Source organism: Anguilla anguilla, chromosome 14, assembly GCF_013347855.1.
Source record: "Anguilla anguilla isolate fAngAng1 chromosome 14, fAngAng1.pri, whole genome shotgun sequence".
Taxonomy (NCBI): Eukaryota; Metazoa; Chordata; class Actinopteri; order Anguilliformes; family Anguillidae; genus Anguilla; species Anguilla anguilla.
Window position 1 is genome coordinate 5490417 of NC_049214.1, and position 17622 is coordinate 5508038.

Genomic DNA, 17622 nt, shown 5'->3' on the forward strand with positions numbered 1-17622 from the left:
GACTAAATGCTGGATCTTCATTTCAGTGTATAATCACACGGAAAATTCAGCAAATAATAATCTAAACATATAAATATCAAAAACAAACTGTGTGTGTGTGTGTGTCTGTGTCTGTGTGTGTGTGTGTATAAGAGATGCTTAGGACAGCAGCACCATTTATTGAAATCCTCATAAGTGTAGATCAGAGTTATAAAATATGTTATTCACAGGAAGCAATAAAGATAAACCTCCTGAATGTATGAACCAAGGACATAACAGCGGTGAATATGCACGCTTGGGGCACACACACGCACACCTAACACCTAATCACACGACAGGCACAGGATCCCCCGCTCCATCCATCAGCCGACAGCGAGAAAAACGGTGCTTTTACTGCTCCGGAACAGGCTGCAGTTTCATTTAAACCAAGGTGCGAAATGAACAATAAACAAAGCAAGAGCTGAATCAGGTTCTTCGCAAAACACAACTGAATTTCACAGCTGATGAGGCCACTGAAATGATACAAGGGTTTTTATATTTTAATCTCTGTACTTTGGTGCTTCCTGTCATACTGATTGTAAGCATATTCGGATGGGAGATAAGCATATTCAGATGGGAGATAAGCATATTCAGATGGGAGATAAGCATATTCGGATAGGAGATAAGGATTATGGACAATAATTACTGGCATCATTTCACTCTGAGTTAACTTCTTATGGGGGCTACGTTAAATCTGTTGCGTACGATAAATATCCACCTTTTTAATTACATTTTCATTTCTGCAAAACACTTTTTATGAGACGTGCATGAAAGTCCTCTTCAGCAGTTATGAATGATTGTTTATAGTTTTACTGTTGTAAAACAGTTAAATGATAGCATGCTTTTATTCGTTATTACTTGTTGAACTTCCCATGCGTTTGTGCACTGAAAAGAAAACACAGAACGAATGAAACCCTAAGATTTGTGAATCACCATGGAACACGGATTTATTTTAATAGCTTTATTTCCCTAGTTTGAATAATTCTGCATCCTTACAGCTTATCAAAATGGAAATGTATGATGCATCTGTAAGCTTGTAGCTTATCCAGTGATTTAGGGTCACACTTATTTTTACATTTTTTTTAAATTTTATTTTGTAGCTGTTCATGCATCTAAAAAAAGCACATAGCTAAAAAATAATCTACAGCCATGACCTAAATATTAGATAAACCTACATTAACACAAATATAAACATAAATACCATTTTCCCTCCTTGCAACAAACCAACAGCGCTGAATGTAACAGCAGAAGTTAGTCACACGGAGCTCAAGTCCAACTTCAATGACTGTCCCTATTTCCACAGCACAGGAAACATTCCAGTTCAAAAACATATCAGTGGTCTGCCGGTATGTTTCAAGATCAATATAGCTCAAATACTGGCTATTTAACGTCCGCTACGAACTTAAAACTGCAGGTTCCACCGTCGCAAACCCAGTGTTATTCCTTCAGGGCAAATCTACTCGGCAAATCCAGCCGGGTGCGGACAGGCCAGCTCTGCCCCGATCCCTTTCTGAGCGACTGCTTCCAGGGGATTCTCAGTAGCCCTCGTCAGCCCAGGTCACCTCGTACTCGGGGTACCGGGCCTTCAGCTTCTCTGTGGCGACACAGTGATCGGCCCGGCCAAATCCCTGCAAGGGAGAGGCAAGAAGGGGGCAGGTTCAATCAAAGCGCACCGCGGTTCGTCCTTAAATTTTCTAATGACTAACTTCGGCATGCATCGTTTTTGTCCCTTGCTCTCTACGCAGTACTTTTAATGAACGCCCAGCGAATGCCAAACTCTGTCAAAGGCATGAAAACTCCCCAACGTGTTCATATTCAATGATGAACGTTTAGGCGGGGGGGAAAAAACCCACACTGATTGGATTGTATCTAATTGTTGAATGACACGTTACAGTTGGAAAAAATAACTAGCTCTACAACCAGGACTTATAATGATTATAACTGCATTCAAAGGAAACAAAGTGGTATCATTATCACTTTGTTTCCTTTGAATGCAGTCATAATCATTATTTTCATATTCACAGGTGGAATACTACAGCACCACCCATTAAAAAAAAAAACAGTCCAGAAACCTGTCCGTCAACTATGCCTCACCATCAGGCCTTTTAATAAGCCCATTGGCCACAGTCATAGTGATTATTGCCATGCATCACAACTGTGGACATACCTGTGTGTAGGGCCAGTGCTGCCGCCTGGTGGACCGCACCTCCTTACGCCACACCAGATTCAAGATTCAATCATTTTTATGCACAAAGCCAGGGTTAAATTTTGTGCCCTTTCAAAGCTTCGTAAATAAATCACACCCTAAAGGCGGGGCAACATACTCACCACGGAGTAGCCATAGACATGAATCTTCTTCGCATGGCTGTCGTGGTTAATTCTCCCCCCTCCCAAACACTGACAGTCAAGTTCGCCTCCCTTCTGGAGTTCAGCGGCTACCAGTTCGTAGATATCAGCTGAAAAGGACGTGCAAGCGCTGTGAGAATCAATATTCCATGAGCGTGCGGGCTGACAAAGACCAGTTAATTAGGTATGGCATTTTGGTTATGGCTCTCCACTTTCGTGGGTTACATTCGTGTATTTTTCTCGGTATGTTAAGCACTTCAATAATTAATACCTTAATACTTTCACTGTGTATTTGCTGTCGCGGTCTTTATACAGCCAGAATATGTAGGCTACAGTCGCTCTGATATCGCTCGCCGTGCCGAGATAGCTGATTTTAGACTGCTTGTCAACTGCAGTGAAATTTCCTAAATGTTATCAAGGTTATGGTAATGCACTGCCCCCATCTCATACCGTGATAATTTGCCCATGCATAACCTCGAACAATTTCTATATTCGAGTCATCCCCGTCTTCGGTGCTGTGTACTCGAATGAGGACGTATTTAAAAACGCCGTCCGAACTGATGTCCACCTGAGGAATATTTGCCAGGCGTTCGGCAGCCATGACTACAGTCCAAAGCAGAGCGAGAAATTTCGCCCATTCCTCAACAGCAGATATGCGCATTAGTCTCTGATTGGCAGACGTCCGCGAAGGAACCTGCTATTTGTTGGTGGGTTGGAGGCCTTTATTATAGCTTTTTTTTAAGGGGAAAGGAAAAAAACTCCCACAAACGGAAGTATAGCGCAATGTATTGTGGATCTCGTAGTTTTTGTATAAGCAAATTTAGGTAGGTTATTGTGATGAAATACAGGTACGCCATTTAAGCGGCATAATTCGCGTTCCGTACCTGGATGAATGAGGTCCCGGTTTAGGCTTCTACTGATGGTGATATTGATGAGCCAGTAGGCTACTCCTTCCTGACCAAGCAGAAAACCAGTCCCAGGCAGTTCAATGATGGTGATACTGTGCAGTTGGAGTCTAACCATCCCCCAAGTTAACCTGACATAATAATAATAATAATAATAATAATAATAGGTTATTGTTATTAGTATTATTATTATTAGTATTGAAACATAATAATTTATTATTTAATCATTTAAATAATACATGAAAACAAACTAATACTCACTGTTGATTAGTCATTTTACAAAACACAGATGTGCACAATAATAGTAAAATATTATTAACTTTTATTTGATGGAGCATAAAAAAGGTTTACACCGACCAGTTTTATGTGTTTAGAAAAGTTTAGATTAAGTTTGAATTTAGTGGTAATCTTGTTTTGTCTCTTGCAAGACAACCTAGCACATTCCAAACAAATATAAAAAGCAAGATTTTTATTAAACACGTTTGTTAATTACAATGTGTTAAATCCCTCCCCAACCCACCTTCATTCTTACAGAAGACCACCATACGTGTGGGTCCATTTTATTGCATGTTTTTTAATGTACTTTGAATTTCCTTAGGTGAGTGTTTGCTAAAGGACAAGAACCTAGATGCTTCTTTGAAGGACTCTATATTTGTTTTTTAAAATCCTAGATAGTAACACACATGGAAACTGTGATAGTTGTCAGAACTGGTTGAGGGTGTGTGAAATCTGGAAACAAGCCTCATAATGGCTTGTAATGGCCTGGCTTTTCCTTTTCTTAATCTGTGGTAGTACACATGTCCATCCTTGTTCTTGGAGGAAGTTAGTCCTTTAGATCCTAGGACATCAGTGGCCTGGATACACTGTTGGTTTCAATGCCATTAAAGAAATTCCCCAAAGACAGGATCAAAATGGCTCTCGAAGCCAATAAAACATTTTATACACATAGCTTCTTCTGAGCGCTTGTCATAAAAACAAATCAATAACTAAAAAAATGGACATACTCTGAAATAACCTTTTTGTTTGACACAGTTCTCACATTTTTTTTTCAATTTGTCAACTGAAACACCACAATTAGCTCACTTGTGGCGTCTGGCTCTGTGAATTATGAAAATAGAAAAATTAAGTGCAATTAATTTTTTTCTGAAGATTATGTTGTGAATTATGAAAGTTGGGTTTGCCAGAGACTTCGATGCTGGCACTCTTCACAGTAATTCAGAGCACGTGGGGATCTTGGGTCTCCCCGACATCGCCCTCTTGTGGTGGTTAGTCGCAAATTCCATCCTGGTTTTTCCCTCGAGAGGTGTGCAGGACAAGGTATCCCAGAGCACCGAGGAGGAGGAGGGAGCAGAGGAACAGCAGGACGCCCCAGGCACTAGGGTGCAGGGCCTTCCTCATCCCCACGCTCTCCGCTGGTAACAGGTTGCTCAGGCTTAGCATGTACCCCAGGGCCCAGCCCACAGAGGCGCCCCCTGCCTGTCGGAGTCAGGCACAGCAACGCCACGCAGTCACACAGCCGCACAGAAGGAGCCGTGCTCAAGAAATACACACGTTAACAGGCAGCACTTGGACCAGGGCTGCCCAACCCTTGTCCCTGGAGATCTACCGTCCGGTAGGTTTTCATTCCAACCATAACAAAGCACACCTTGTTCAACAGCTAGAGATCTCATTGAGCTGCCATAATTAGGTGTGAAATTAAAACCTACAGGACGGTAGACGTCCAGGACCTGGGTTGGGCAGCCCTGACCAGCCAATGGCTTGGAATGTCACTGAAGTGCTTTTTTTAGAAAGCAGAGTGTGAGTGCGCTGCTGACCAGCAGGGGGGGCTGGTGAGTGCTGAGACACAGTCATCCTGCCTAAAATGAATCCGTCCTCTCCAGGTGATGCTGTAGCCAGGAGGCTTACCTTGCTCTGGAAGGAGACCTTGGGCAGCGAGAGCTCGTCGAACTTGTACCCTCGCAGCAAAAGCACCTGGATGAAGACGGCGGCGGGGCAGTACTGCTGCAGACGCTTCTCCTGCTCGGGGGCTAACGCCAACATCTGACACACAGAGAGAGAGAGAGAGCCGGGGAGGACGGCGGGCAGAGAAAGACGGGGATAGAAAGAGACCAAGAAGGAGGGAAGGAGAGGGGGAGAAAGGCAGAGGGAGACAGAGGGGAAATGGAGAGGGAGAGAGGGGGAGGGAGGAGAGAGAAACAGATATGATGTGGCCACACACAGATGTAATGTGTGATGCTGTAACAGATTAGCACGCTGTACATGACATTTCTCACTCACACAGAAACACACACACACACACACACACACACACGCAGACACACACAGACACACACGCACACATGTACACACAGGGCAGGGATACCTCCTGGAAGGTCAGGTTACAGACAGCACGGGCTGCTTCCTCCAGCTGAGCAGGGGTGCTGACAGCGATGCCCGTGGTGAGCTTCAGGAAAGAGTGCACGTAGAAGAACGCTGCAAATGCCTGAGAGAGAAGGAAGGAGAGAAGAAGAGAGGAAGGTAGGGGGAGACAGAGAGAATGGGGAGGGAGAGAAGGATAGAGATATTGTAACTGCATGTTAACATAATGCAACGTAATGACGAAAACAGGCCAGTCAGCCCAACAATGCTCGCCATTTTCTACCACTAAAGGGTACCCAGTGCTCACTGTTCACCTACAAACTAGATAGTATTTACCACCATATCAAGCCTAGAAACCCCCAAGAGTTTCTCTACTACATGACCTGCCACACTATTCCACACAATTTCACACAGACTACTCTCAGCGTGAACAAATACTTCCTCCCATAAATTAATTCTGCCTTACAGTTTTATGTATAAATTTAGCTACAGCAAGTTTCATTTTCTAGGTTTCCGCCCATTCTGTTTAAATCTTCTTGGATTACCTCAAGTCGCTTTTTCACTGCATGGTACTGGCTCAGCTCGACTCGACTCGACTCTATTCGACTTTTGTCGTTTTCCATCGGGCAAAAGTTGTGGATAGTACCTGGTACCTGGTACTTTTTTTGGTATCACCTCCATCGAGGTTCCAAGCGAGCTGAGGCGATACCAAAAGGAGATGTGAAAAAACTGCAGACCACTGATTGGTCAGAGCCAGGTGTTTCATGCACCGTTGCTAATGACGACCAGCTACATTGAGGGGGGTGCTATCTGCAGTGGAAAACGAAGTAGCCTACCTGGTACCAAAAGCGAGTAGAGTCGAGTGGAGTCGAGCCGGCACCGTGCGGTGGAAAAGCGGCTTTAGTAGATTTCAAACTGTTTTATTGAGACGTGAAACCCCTGCAGCTGCGAGGCCCACGCCATCCCTCCCTCCCTCCATCCCTCCCTCCCTCCCTCCCTCCCTCCCTCCATCCCTCCATCCGTCCCTCCCTCCCTCCCTCACCATGAAGTTGCCGCTGACGTTGGGCTGGAAGACCTGGTCGAAGGAGCACTGGGAGTAGGCGCAGCTGCCGAAGCTGAAGAGCTCGCTCACGTTCCCCAGGCACTGGTGGTACTGGCCCGAGCCGAGCACGGTCACCGGCGTCCGGGGGTCGTACGGGGTCGGTTTACTCTCCGCGGTGCACGGCGAATCGAACACCTTCCCCATCTCCGTGGGGACGCTGTGGCCAACAGGGAAGCAGGGGTGGGTGACGGTTTTCGGGTAGCCCTGGGACTGAGAGCGGGAAAAACAGGGGGCAGGGTCGGGGGGTGGGGGGTGGGTGGGTGGGGGGTGGGTGGGTGAGCACAGCAGACAGCCAGCACAGTTGGGGTGAATTCCATTTCAATTCAGCCAATTGAGGAAATTTATCAAATTCAACGAAATCAAAAAAAGTCCCCAAAAACATTGAGTTGAAACAGAAATGACCCGAATTCTGGAGAGTGTCAGCGATCCACTGCGGGACGACCCGTACCTGCAGCAGGTGAGCCAGCAGCCTGCGCAGCATCTGGTCCTGGCCGTAGCACAGGAAGCTGTGGGTGTAGAGGGCGTAGTCCTTCCCGTACAGACGCAGGGTCATGCTGTCCTTCTCATCCTCCACCGGGTCCTGGGTCAGGAAGGTGATCTGGGTGGAGGCCCCACCGAAATCCAGAGCCCCCACCGTCTCCCTGCCCGAGCTCATCCAGTGACCCACAAAGCCATACTGGCGGGGGGGGGGGGGGGGGGGGGGGGGGGGGGGGGAGGTTGGGAAGAGGGCACAGAACATAATTTGGCACTTCCTGAAATGACCACCCATACAAACCACAAACCACCACATTGCTCTCTGAAATAACACTGACAGGCCAAGATGAAGTTAATGTCATAATCCTTGAAAAACTGAAAAGGCATACATGGCTCATATGCATACCATTGAATGGCCAGTAGAGGTCCCCACATTAACCAGTGCATAGTTGACTGAAATACTATTTGCAGGTGAAGCTGGTGGCTTACTCTAATCCAGAGGCCCCCAATTTTACCCAGCGAGGGCTTGTGACTGTCAATTGTTCTAATCACTGTAAAAATGAAAAGCACCTAATGGAATGTTTTTACAGCTTGTTCAAACTGGGATTGCAGTTATGGTTGGAATGAAAACCAGCATATACACTGTTACCCAAAGTCCGAGTTTGAGAAACGCTGGTGCAGGTCAAACTCAACTGCATAGCCAAGAATTTCCACTAGAGGTCCTCAAACCACTGCCTGATTGGTCCCTGGCACAGAACTAACAGGAACCAATGTCAAGCCCAGTTTGTAATTTGATTAACTGGAAACGAAATGTGTCTGAAAAATCCCACGGTCAGCATTTCCCAAGTCCTTCCTGATCAGTAGCCTGAAAGAGCTGAGCGTGAATCACCCCAAATACCCTCACAGCTCACGGGTGAGGCTACCTTGACAAAGTTCTCCAGCAGGTAGTTGACGGTGACCCAACCGTATGCCCCTTCCGCCTGGCCACTCAAAATGGCCGCCCCTCGGAAGTTGAAAGGATAGGACTTTATTTTGTCGCCCACTTCCCGCAGAATTTCCTCTGACACCCTGGGGCTGGAGATTCTGCGGGAAGAAGAGAGAGAGAGAGAGAGAGACGGATTGAAGACAGAAGGAGTGAGGGTATGTGTATTTGTAAACATGCAGGGTATTTTCCTGTGGCAGACACCAGTGCCTGCACAACAGCATTCATCTATTAGCATCATGCCGTGTTCATATTAAATGTATATGTGTGTATGAGAGTGACTGCGAATAATGAGTGTGTATGTGCGTGAATATATATATATATATATATATCAGGATACCCCTGTGCTGGCCAGGCAGGCCATGGCTTTCTCTCTTCTCAGGCAGGTTGCTCTCACTTAGACGTACCTCACTAAGTCAGGACTGCCACCACACCCACAACACGCACACTCTATCTCTCTCCCCCTCTCTCTCTCTCTCACACACACACATACACATACACACATTCTCTCCTTACACACACATGCAGACAATCACTCAAACTCATACAAACATACACACACACACACACACACACAAACTCTCAAACACAGACACACACACACTTACAGTACACTCACACACATACTCACTCAGGTTTACTTACAGACACACACTTACACTCACACACACACACACACACTGCATGCCTGTGTAAACTTGCCAGCTCTGACTATATTTAACTTTATGCAGCCTCAGTGTAATAAATGTAGAGCATTAATGGCTGAATACGGATGTGAAATCCACCTTGTGTGTTTATGTAAAGCTCAACCCATGTTGACCTGCTATCAGATTTCTTCAGATATGAATCATTTTAGACAAGAGGAGGCCAGTCGAATTCTTAGTGCTTCCTAAGTATGCAGACATATTTGATGTGTGTGTGTGTGTGTGTGTGTGTGTTGTGTGTGTGTGTGTGCGTATGTGTGAGTGTGTGCGTGTGTGTGTGTGCGTATGTGTGCGTGTGTGTGTGTGTATGTGTGTGTGTGTGTGCGTATGTGTGTGTGCGTGTGTGTGTGTGCGCGTGTGTATGTTTACGTAAAGCTCAACCCATTTTGACCTGCTGTCAGATCATAAGTCATTTCTTCAGATATGAATCATTTCAGACAAGAGGAGACCAGTCAAATTCTTAGTACTTCCTAAGTATGCAGACATATTTGTGTGTGTGTGTGTGCGCGTGTGTGTGTGTGTGTGTGTGTGTGTGTGTGTGTGTGTGTGTGTGTGTGTGTGTCGGGGAAGCACACTCACGTCAGCAGCCTCATGCCTGCTGTTGCCCCTAGGTACACGGGTGTGAGGCTATGTCTGGATTTTGGGATGTCCTTCACTGCCGTGTCCAGGCAAGTCTCCAGACTGCGCCCCGCAGCGCCCTGCTGCCCTGCATAGCTGGAGATTCCCCCTCCTGGAACACAACACTCTGCTTACTCCGTCATATCCCACAACCCCCCTGTACACGCTGCCCGTACTGTCAGCAGAAATGTCCCCACAGAGGATAGCCTTCACTTTAAGCAGTTTGGGATAAGCAGTTGCAGCTGAAAAGCCCCCCACATACAGAAGCTTGACCCTTCGACCAAAAAATTAGAGGGTTCCCACAGTCTGAACCGACTTGGAGCTTTAGGAAAAGTGTGGGTTTGAATTGCGAAAAAACGAAAGTGAGGATTTGTTCTCCCTCACTGGAACTTTGAGAGCCTTGGTTCTAAAAAAACAAAAAAACAAAAAACAAAAAAAAAACAATTGCTGTCATGGGAACAGGACTTGGACAGTGGTAGGGTCTTTCAAGCATGGATGCCTTCCACACTAATCTGGTGCTTATGCTTGTTAATTATTTTTTCTAAAATTGGCCAGCTTTTGAAAAACAAGAAGAGTGACAAAACAGAGGTTTGGGACGACCATAAAGCTAGGTTCTCTGCCTCCTCAGTTTATTAGCTCATGAAATGTCAGGTATGCCATCAGGAAATGTATTTAAACCCCCCCCCCCCCCCCACCCAATCCCAATTTTTTTCAGGACAGTCAGAAAAGTCACAAAACATGATTTAACTATAACTCAAAACCTTTGGTACTTTCAGCAAGGGGAGGACTGACCGGGAAGAATTGCGAAACAAACAGAAGTGAATCTGAATGGATTATCTCTCAAAAAGGGAGTTTAGGGAGTCAACTCTGTATCTGTCCAAGGGAGTTCCAGGGGATGAAGGCGTCATTTGTAAATAAAACTAGACTGTTAGCTTTGGACCACTCTGTGTGCAGATGTTCTCTGGTTCCAGAGGACAGACTGCACACACAGGATCCTACAGCAATACATTTTTTGTGCAGTGTTTTGTGTAGCGACGGGTTGAAACAGCTAATTTCTCCGATGCAGTATTCTGCCGGTTGATTTAATTAGCGGTATTAATGTGACGGGAAGCGCTTTGTCGTTTGAATGCATAAGCCCGGTCGACAACATCCCAAACCCCCCCATCCCCACAGTCGACAGCATCCATCAGCACCGACACCAACGGCCAACCGCACCGGGTGTCACCAACCCTAGTGACGCCACAGCAGCCTAGCTCACCACTAACATGGCACTCGCTGTGCTGGGTGACGATGCCCGTGCCATTCTGCTTGTCCGCCGGCCACTTGTAGATGTACATGGCGGTGTGGGAGGAGCCTGCATCCAGGACTATACCATACTGGCAGGGGGGAGAGAGAGAGGGCATTATGACATCATCAGAGCACACAGGACTATACCATACTGGCAGGGGGGAGAGAGAGAGGGCATTACGACATCATCAGAGCACACAGGACTATATAAAGGCGCTATATAAATGCAGTCCATTTACCATTTAACTATGTAATGCGCAGCGCCTTGGTGATTATCCTGCTTATACAATGGCTTACCAACAAAAATCTTAATTTTAATCCAATGGTTTTGGCTAGGCCCCTTCGTTCCAGTCAAATCTTAAGACAAATCTTAATGCTACAGCATACAATCACATTCTAGATGATTCTGTCCTTCCCCAACAGTTTGGGCAAGGCCCTTTCCTGTTTCAACATGACAATGCCCCCAGGCATACAGCGAGGTCCATATAGAAATGGTTTTGTCGAGCATGGAATGGAAGACCCTGACTGGCCAGCACAGAGCCCTGACCGCAACCCCAACCAACACCTTTGGGATCAATTGGAAAGCCAACTGGAAGCAAGGCCTAATCTCTCAATCAGTGCCCAACCTTCTGGCTGAATGCATGCAGATCCCTGCAGCAATGCTCCAACATCTTGTATAAAGCCTTCCCAGGAGAGTGGAGCTTGTTATAGCAGTAACAGGTGGACCAAATTCATATAAATGGCCAAAATTTTGGATGAGATGTTGGATGTCAGGTGTCCGCATACTTTTGGCCATGTAGTGTATATTTCCTTTATTCTGTTAATGTTAGATACAAGAATTATCCTCTGTTTTAATGTGTCTATTTTTACATATGATAAATAAATAAATAGAGCCAAGTTCCAGCACATACACTACATGGCCAAAAGTATGTGGACACCTGACATCCAACATTTCATCCAAAATCCATAACTCAAAATCGTGTCACTAATTTACAGCAATCATGAGTTGTCACTCTCTCTCATCTTTCTCTCTCACTCCCTCTTTCTCTCTCTTTAACCCCTGCCTCTTCCCCATACTGTGCATGCTGCTCTCGTGGTGCGGAGGGACAAGTTTGGGGGACTCCCTCTGCAGTGGGTTGGGGGAACCCTGAACCAAGAGGCTGTGCAGTTGCGTGTGAGTAAGCTGTAAAGCATCCAAGGAACTGTGACCCACCCCCTTTGATGGGGAAAGACTTGGAAAACGACCCCCACTACATCCACCTCTCTCTCCTCTCAGCAGCTTCATTCAACTCTCACCCTCGCTCGCTCTCGTTCGCTCTCGCTCACTCTCGCTCGTCTCTGTTCTGGAGTATTACAGTATCGTGTTCATTCTATTCAGTGTTGCGGCAGTAAACCTTATTTTGCTCTTATAAGGCCTGATCTTTCCAAGTGTATAAAACGGACGACGTCTGCGTGGCTGGCAACGGACATTCGTAGCCCTTTCTATACACCCTGAAAGAGTGCCCCATCAAAGAGCTGGCACTGCCACAACAAACAAAAGGAAACTAAGAGCTACCACAGAACTTTCTCCCTTTGAGGGAACAGCGAGACAGACAGAAGGACCCGGAGACTGAGAAAGGAAGAGGGAGGGAGAGAGAAAGGAATTTGGAACGCACGGCTGCCTGTCACAGCCTGAGAGAGCATAATTCCTAACCCCCTATTCTGAGAAAGAGAAAGGGGGATTTGTTTTTAAAGAATTCTGGAGAGACAAAGTGTGACAGTTTAAAAATAAGAATTACAGGAACAAGAAAATTAATGAGCTTTGGTGGAAGGGGCTCCCCACTGCAGTCAGGACAGCGGAGTCACTGTCTATGACTGAGCCATGGTAGCACAACTCTTCAGACTGCATCTTTGATAAGCTAACGCTGAACTCTGGACATTTATCATGGGTTTGCTAGCCCTGCCTATGATACGTATAACACTGCGGGCTCATTCCGATCACTTATTTTCACTCCTGGAATCCTTTCCTTGCATCCATTCCTCGCTCCTTAGCTCTTCCCAAGGGAGGACGAAAGAAAAGGACATGAGGACGAAGGAATCAAAGAAACGTGTTTTACGCGAACGGAACATCCTTGTTCAGTCAAGCATCGGTTTAAATCCACGTCAATTACAGACATGGCAGAGATGGGGAGAAGTGAATCCACAGGTCAATCATTTATTCTTCACGTGTCCAAAAAAAAAGGGGTGCACTGGTGTGTCCCTGCTGAAGCACCCTCTGGGAGGAGCTAAGGAGCAATGAAAGGACACGAGGAACGGAATCAAGAAGTGAAAATAAGCAACTGGAATGAACCTACGTCTGTGATTGAGGGGGCAATCCTTTCAGATAAGCCCACAATTAATAGCCCTGTGGGCACACCCTGTGCAACAGTGTTTCAGCTGTCGATACAAGGACAAATAATACCAACGCACCGACTGTTTAAACAAGTAGACTACCCACGGCAGACCTGCACCGCTTCTATTTTTCCCCATGTTCCACTATGCAACAAAAGCACTCTGCAAATTACTCAGTGGGTAAACATCTGTTTCTCAGGTACAAGGCTCCGTGGAGCAGACGCAGTGCCGGGAAAACGTAAGCACCAACCTGCAGTTATAATTATGACACGTTCACCAACTAAATGTTCCCTTAGAGGGGGAAGCCTGAAACTGTGTAGAATCACCACACTAACCAGGTGGCCGGCTGTCTTAAAAATCAGTGTACTTCGTATTGCAGCAGAAAAAAAAGAAAAGATCATCACTACCATTTTGTAATATTTAGGATTTAAGCCAGGGGACAGGGTCCTCAACCCTGGCCAAGACTGGCTGTTGTTTTAACCTTGAATGCAGCAATCAATTGAGACCCAGGATTCAATTAACTACAGTTAACTACAACAAACTGCTTTAGTTGACCAATTAAATTCTGAGTAGCAGCAGAAAACAAGACACCCCAAGGGCCGTCTGGGTGGTGTAGAGGTATAAGCACTCGCCTACTCGCAGAGACCCAGGTCCGATCCCCGGCAGCGGTACTTCCGGCTTGGGCAGACGTTCCTACGAACGCAATTGGCAGTGTTCGCGGGTAGGTAGCCGGTGAGGGTATGAGTACTGATCGTTGCATTAGCGACTCCTACTGGTTGGTCGGGGCGCCTGTTCAGCGGGAAGGGGATCTGGGCGAGATAGTGTGAACCTCCGCGCGCCTTACGCTTTCCCAGTGAAACTCCTCGCTGTCAGGTGAAAAAGAAGCGGCTGGCAGGTGAAAAAGAAGCGGCTGGCGACTCCACGTGTATCGGAGGAGGCACGTGGTAGTCTACACCCTCCCCAGACCGACAGAGCATAGCGCATCGACCAGGACTGTATGATACACACGGGGAATTGGTATAACGACTAAATTGGGGAGAAAAATGGGAGAAACTGGCAAAAAGAAAAGAAAAGAAAGCAACACACCCGAGACTCTCCAGGACCAGAGGTTCAGGACCTACGAAAAGCATTTCAAATCATACAATCCAAATTATGCAATACACACTGTAATGTAGCGCACCAAATAACTTTATAAATGTGAAAATGAACGTTGAAAAATCCAACTGTGAAATGTCCAGAAAAAACATCTAAAATGTGTGTTTTTTTTCACCGCAAGACTTTCAGGGCAACTTGAGAGAAAAAAATAGGTTACTTTAAACGGGCACAGCAAAGTACACTGTCTTTAGTCTATTACTACTATTACAAGTGAGCGTGCACATTCATAATTCTACTACTTACTCGATGTCATCGCTGCTACAGCACGTTTCATAGATTCGTGTTTAGTGCTGTAGGTTATTTGAGAACTTTCCAATGAATGTTTTCAGCATGTTGCTCGACGGAGGTGATGTAGTCCAAGATTGACCGATATTTATCTCTCTCGTTAATGAGCGGGAAACGAAGGAAATCTGCTTTAAAACATTGCGGTCCACAAAACTGCTGCAACCGCATTAATATATTAAGACACCTGTAACACTACCACAGTCAGCTGCAAAATGAATCATATTAAAACACGTGACCACGCTGCACAGTGCGCGTGCTTTGTATATAACTTAGCTAACACCGCTGAAGTGAAAGCGTGGTGTTGACAGCGATAATTGAATGAAAAAAACCAACTTTAAAATGATTTACCGGAAGTCAATTATCAAATGTACCTTGTAAGACGCGATGAAAGATGTTGCATGCTCCCCACCAAAGCCTAGCCTATCTGTGAACCTGCAGAATTCTGACAAATCGCGAGCACCCATTACATGTCAAGAACGTTCACAGAAACGCAGGCTGATGCCGGAGGCTTACCATGTAATCCGGGGGTTCCTCTATGTCTTCGATTTGAATTGTAAGAAGGAGAATAGCCAGCACACCAAGTAACAAGAAAGCGACGGGAACTACAATCTTACAGTATTGACCGGCCATGACAGTCAATAGGATTCCCGATAACTGGATCTCGTGACGGTGTAGTGTTGGAAGTAGTGAATAGCTACAATTACGCTTCTACAACGTCTGTGCCGGAGAGATTACTGCAGGGGCAGCGGGTTTCCTCGAATGGGTTTGGCTTCATTTACATTGCGCCATAAATGACCTGTCGCCCACGCATTTGATTCCTTGTGTTTCTCAAACAATACATTAGTCTGTTGCATTTGTTTTATTACTTAAATCGCAGTCGGAGCATGATGAGTTTAAATATTTACAATAGTATTTACAATAATTACTCAGTTGGCCCTTTGTGTTCCACACTAACATATGAAGAACTGCATTGTATGTGTGTTATTCCATGTTTTGTATGATAAACTAACTCAAGTTGCTTAATTCAGCAAGGATTAATTGAATGGTTTAAAATGTTTTTATTTTATTTTATTTATTTTTAAAGTGGACAATTGATCTAATTAATGCACAGGGAGGAACCAGTGTACATCTGCAGTTGCCAGTTTTCCAGTCTGTGGGTTGAATGCAGTGGGGATGTAGAATGGGAATGAGAAACTGAGACGATATGGGAATGTCACACAGACCTCTGGTATGTAAAACAATGTTTATGAAATACACAGTGAAAATAGGCAGCTGACAACTGAATACAAGTAGTTTAAGTCCCAAGTTAGAAACGGAACGTGTTTGCACCTACCTCTAAGCACTGCGTTAGTGCCACTAACAGTCTGAAAGCAGCCTCAAGAATCAATGAAAAGACTATTTAGTGTTACGTAACTGGTCCGGGGGTTTTTCTACAAAAGCTTTCCAGCCATGCGGGGTTCTCTCACAAGGCCGCTGAAGAAGGATACACCGTGAGGGAATACAAATGGGGGAACGAAGCAGAAAAGCTATGCGGAGAGGAAACTTCCATTTTGTAGCACACTGGTCACGCTCCGTTTTGGGAACCTTGAAAACATGGAATAGATTTATTTTACGTGTACATTTTAGGCATTTAGCAGACGCTGTTATCCAGAGCGGCTGACAGTTAGTTCACAAAGAAGAGAGCTAGATTTGTAAATCACCAACACAGCTGCGATAGGTTTCTTTTGTCGCTTTCTACTGTCATCATGTGATGTTGTTGTTGTAGAAGAAGAAGAAGAAGAAGAAGAAGAAGAACAACAACAACAACAACAACAATCATCAGCGCATTGATGTTTGAGTGCATTCATATATTCACAGGTCCCTCAAGGTCCCGATACAACATCTCGGTGGGGTTGAGGTCTGGACTTTGATTTGGCCATTCAAAAACAAAGATTTATTTACTTCTCCAGCCATTCGGTTGTAAATTTACTGGCATGCTTCAGAAATGTCCTGTTTTCTATGTGCCAAGTCATTAGCATCATTAGTTGTAGGAAACCTTGCTTGTGTGAGCGTATGTGATTGTGAATGACACCTAAGACACGTGGGCTCCTGCCCCAAAGGTAATCAAGGACCCCAAAAAGACTGAAGGATTCTTCTCTTCACACCCCCAATGTCACACCTCTTCCTTCTGTCCCCAAATTTCCATCCTTCCCTTCCTGCTCCACTCATCTACAAGTTCCCTGGTTCCCCTAGACCTCTTTTTTAAAATAAATAATGACAACATAAAATTTGTGTGGGTTCTGAGTTACATTAGGTCAGATTTATCGACTGTTAGGATTTGGTGAGTACTGGATTAGGGTTAATTATGTCCTAATATGTATAGCCATAGAATTGAAGGAGGGTTTACATAATTTTTCCACATCACCGTTGCCCGTACTGTTGTGATAGTGTTGCGATGTCTTCAAAATCTTCATTTTGCTGTGGGAGAATTTTGATGTTGTATTTTTTTTACTTTATTTTCTTTTTCTGTACATTCCATGTTAATTTCCCATTGGGGCATAAGGCGCTTGAGAAAGAAAAATGGCACGCTTGGTACGCTGTGTGCAGGAGGGAGGCCAGGCCTTGTGCAAAGTTTGGGACCAGGATGCACTCTGGCCCACATAAGCTCTCGTCCCGTCTGCCAGCTCAAGGGCGGGGCCTCCGTCCTTACCTGTGTTTCCAGGTGCCTAGAGCAAATAGCCTACTGTTTGATGTTTGAGAACCTGTCAGATGATTAGCTTTATGTACCATGCGTCATTGTGACTAGTATTAGTTCCAAAAATATGGTATTAGACATATCCTGTGTGAGTACCTGTTTGAGTATAAGCAACTTAAATCCACATGTAGCCATGCCCTTCTTTATGAAAAGAGTTGACAGTTCGTAGTCCATTGTTTTTCCCCACAGCTGTGGTGTGGGGTGATGCTTGTCTACAGTATGCCCAGGACCATTTTCATTAATATTGTGCTTTTTAAAAAAAACAAAAAATATATAGTGCAATG

The 17622-nt window shown here is 45.3% G+C and overlaps 2 protein-coding genes across 3 annotated transcripts; both read right to left on the minus strand.

Annotated features, from left to right (window-relative positions):
* Positions 1–964: 964 nt before the first annotated feature.
* On the minus strand, positions 965–3109 carry LOC118213453 (14 kDa phosphohistidine phosphatase-like). The gene is made up of 3 exons (XM_035392452.1): positions 2815–3109; positions 2347–2474; positions 965–1646 (listed from the first exon to the last, which is right to left on the minus strand). The coding sequence occupies exons 1-3, from the start codon at positions 3023–3025 to the stop codon at positions 1554–1556; spliced, it is 432 nt and encodes a 143-aa protein (XP_035248343.1). The 5' UTR covers positions 3026–3109; the 3' UTR covers positions 965–1553.
* A 466-nt stretch (positions 3110–3575) lies between these two features.
* Positions 3576–15372, minus strand: LOC118213452 (ectonucleoside triphosphate diphosphohydrolase 2-like). Of its 2 annotated transcripts, none has more exons than XM_035392451.1 (9): positions 14563–14782; positions 10766–10883; positions 9469–9619; positions 8127–8286; positions 7178–7405; positions 6670–6939; positions 5632–5751; positions 5175–5309; positions 3576–4745 (listed from the first exon to the last, which is right to left on the minus strand). In XM_035392451.1, the coding sequence occupies exons 2-9, from the start codon at positions 10842–10844 to the stop codon at positions 4536–4538; spliced, it is 1353 nt and encodes a 450-aa protein (XP_035248342.1). In that variant the 5' UTR covers positions 10845–10883; positions 14563–14782; the 3' UTR covers positions 3576–4535. The 2 variants fall into 2 exon arrangements, with proteins under 2 accessions (XP_035248342.1, XP_035248341.1); XM_035392450.1 differs by lacking the exon at positions 14563–14782 and adding an exon at positions 15118–15372 and having other exon boundaries at positions 3724–4745.
* Between the last annotated feature and the right edge of the window lie 2250 nt (positions 15373–17622).

Excerpts from the sequence above, each read along its gene's own strand:
- LOC118213453 (XM_035392452.1), bottom strand. The coding sequence starts at position 3,025 with ATGCGCATATCTGCTGTTGAGGAATGGGCGAAATTTCTCGCTCTGCTT. Across the intron at positions 2,475-2,814 it reads TGCATGGGCAAATTATCACG|CTGATATCTACGAACTGGTA; the intron begins GTATGAGATGGG and ends CGTCCTTTTCAG. Across the intron at positions 1,647-2,346 it reads ATGTCTATGGCTACTCCGTG|GGATTTGGCCGGGCCGATCA; the intron begins GTGAGTATGTTG and ends TCTCCCTTGCAG.
- LOC118213452 (XM_035392450.1), bottom strand. The coding sequence starts at position 15,234 with ATGGCCGGTCAATACTGTAAGATTGTAGTTCCCGTCGCTTTCTTGTTA. Across the intron at positions 7,406-8,126 it reads TGCTGGAGAACTTTGTCAAG|TATGGCTTTGTGGGTCACTG; the intron begins GTAGCCTCACCC and ends CCCCCCCGCCAG. Across the intron at positions 4,746-5,174 it reads AGGTCTCCTTCCAGAGCAAG|GCAGGGGGCGCCTCTGTGGG; the intron begins GTAAGCCTCCTG and ends TGACTCCGACAG.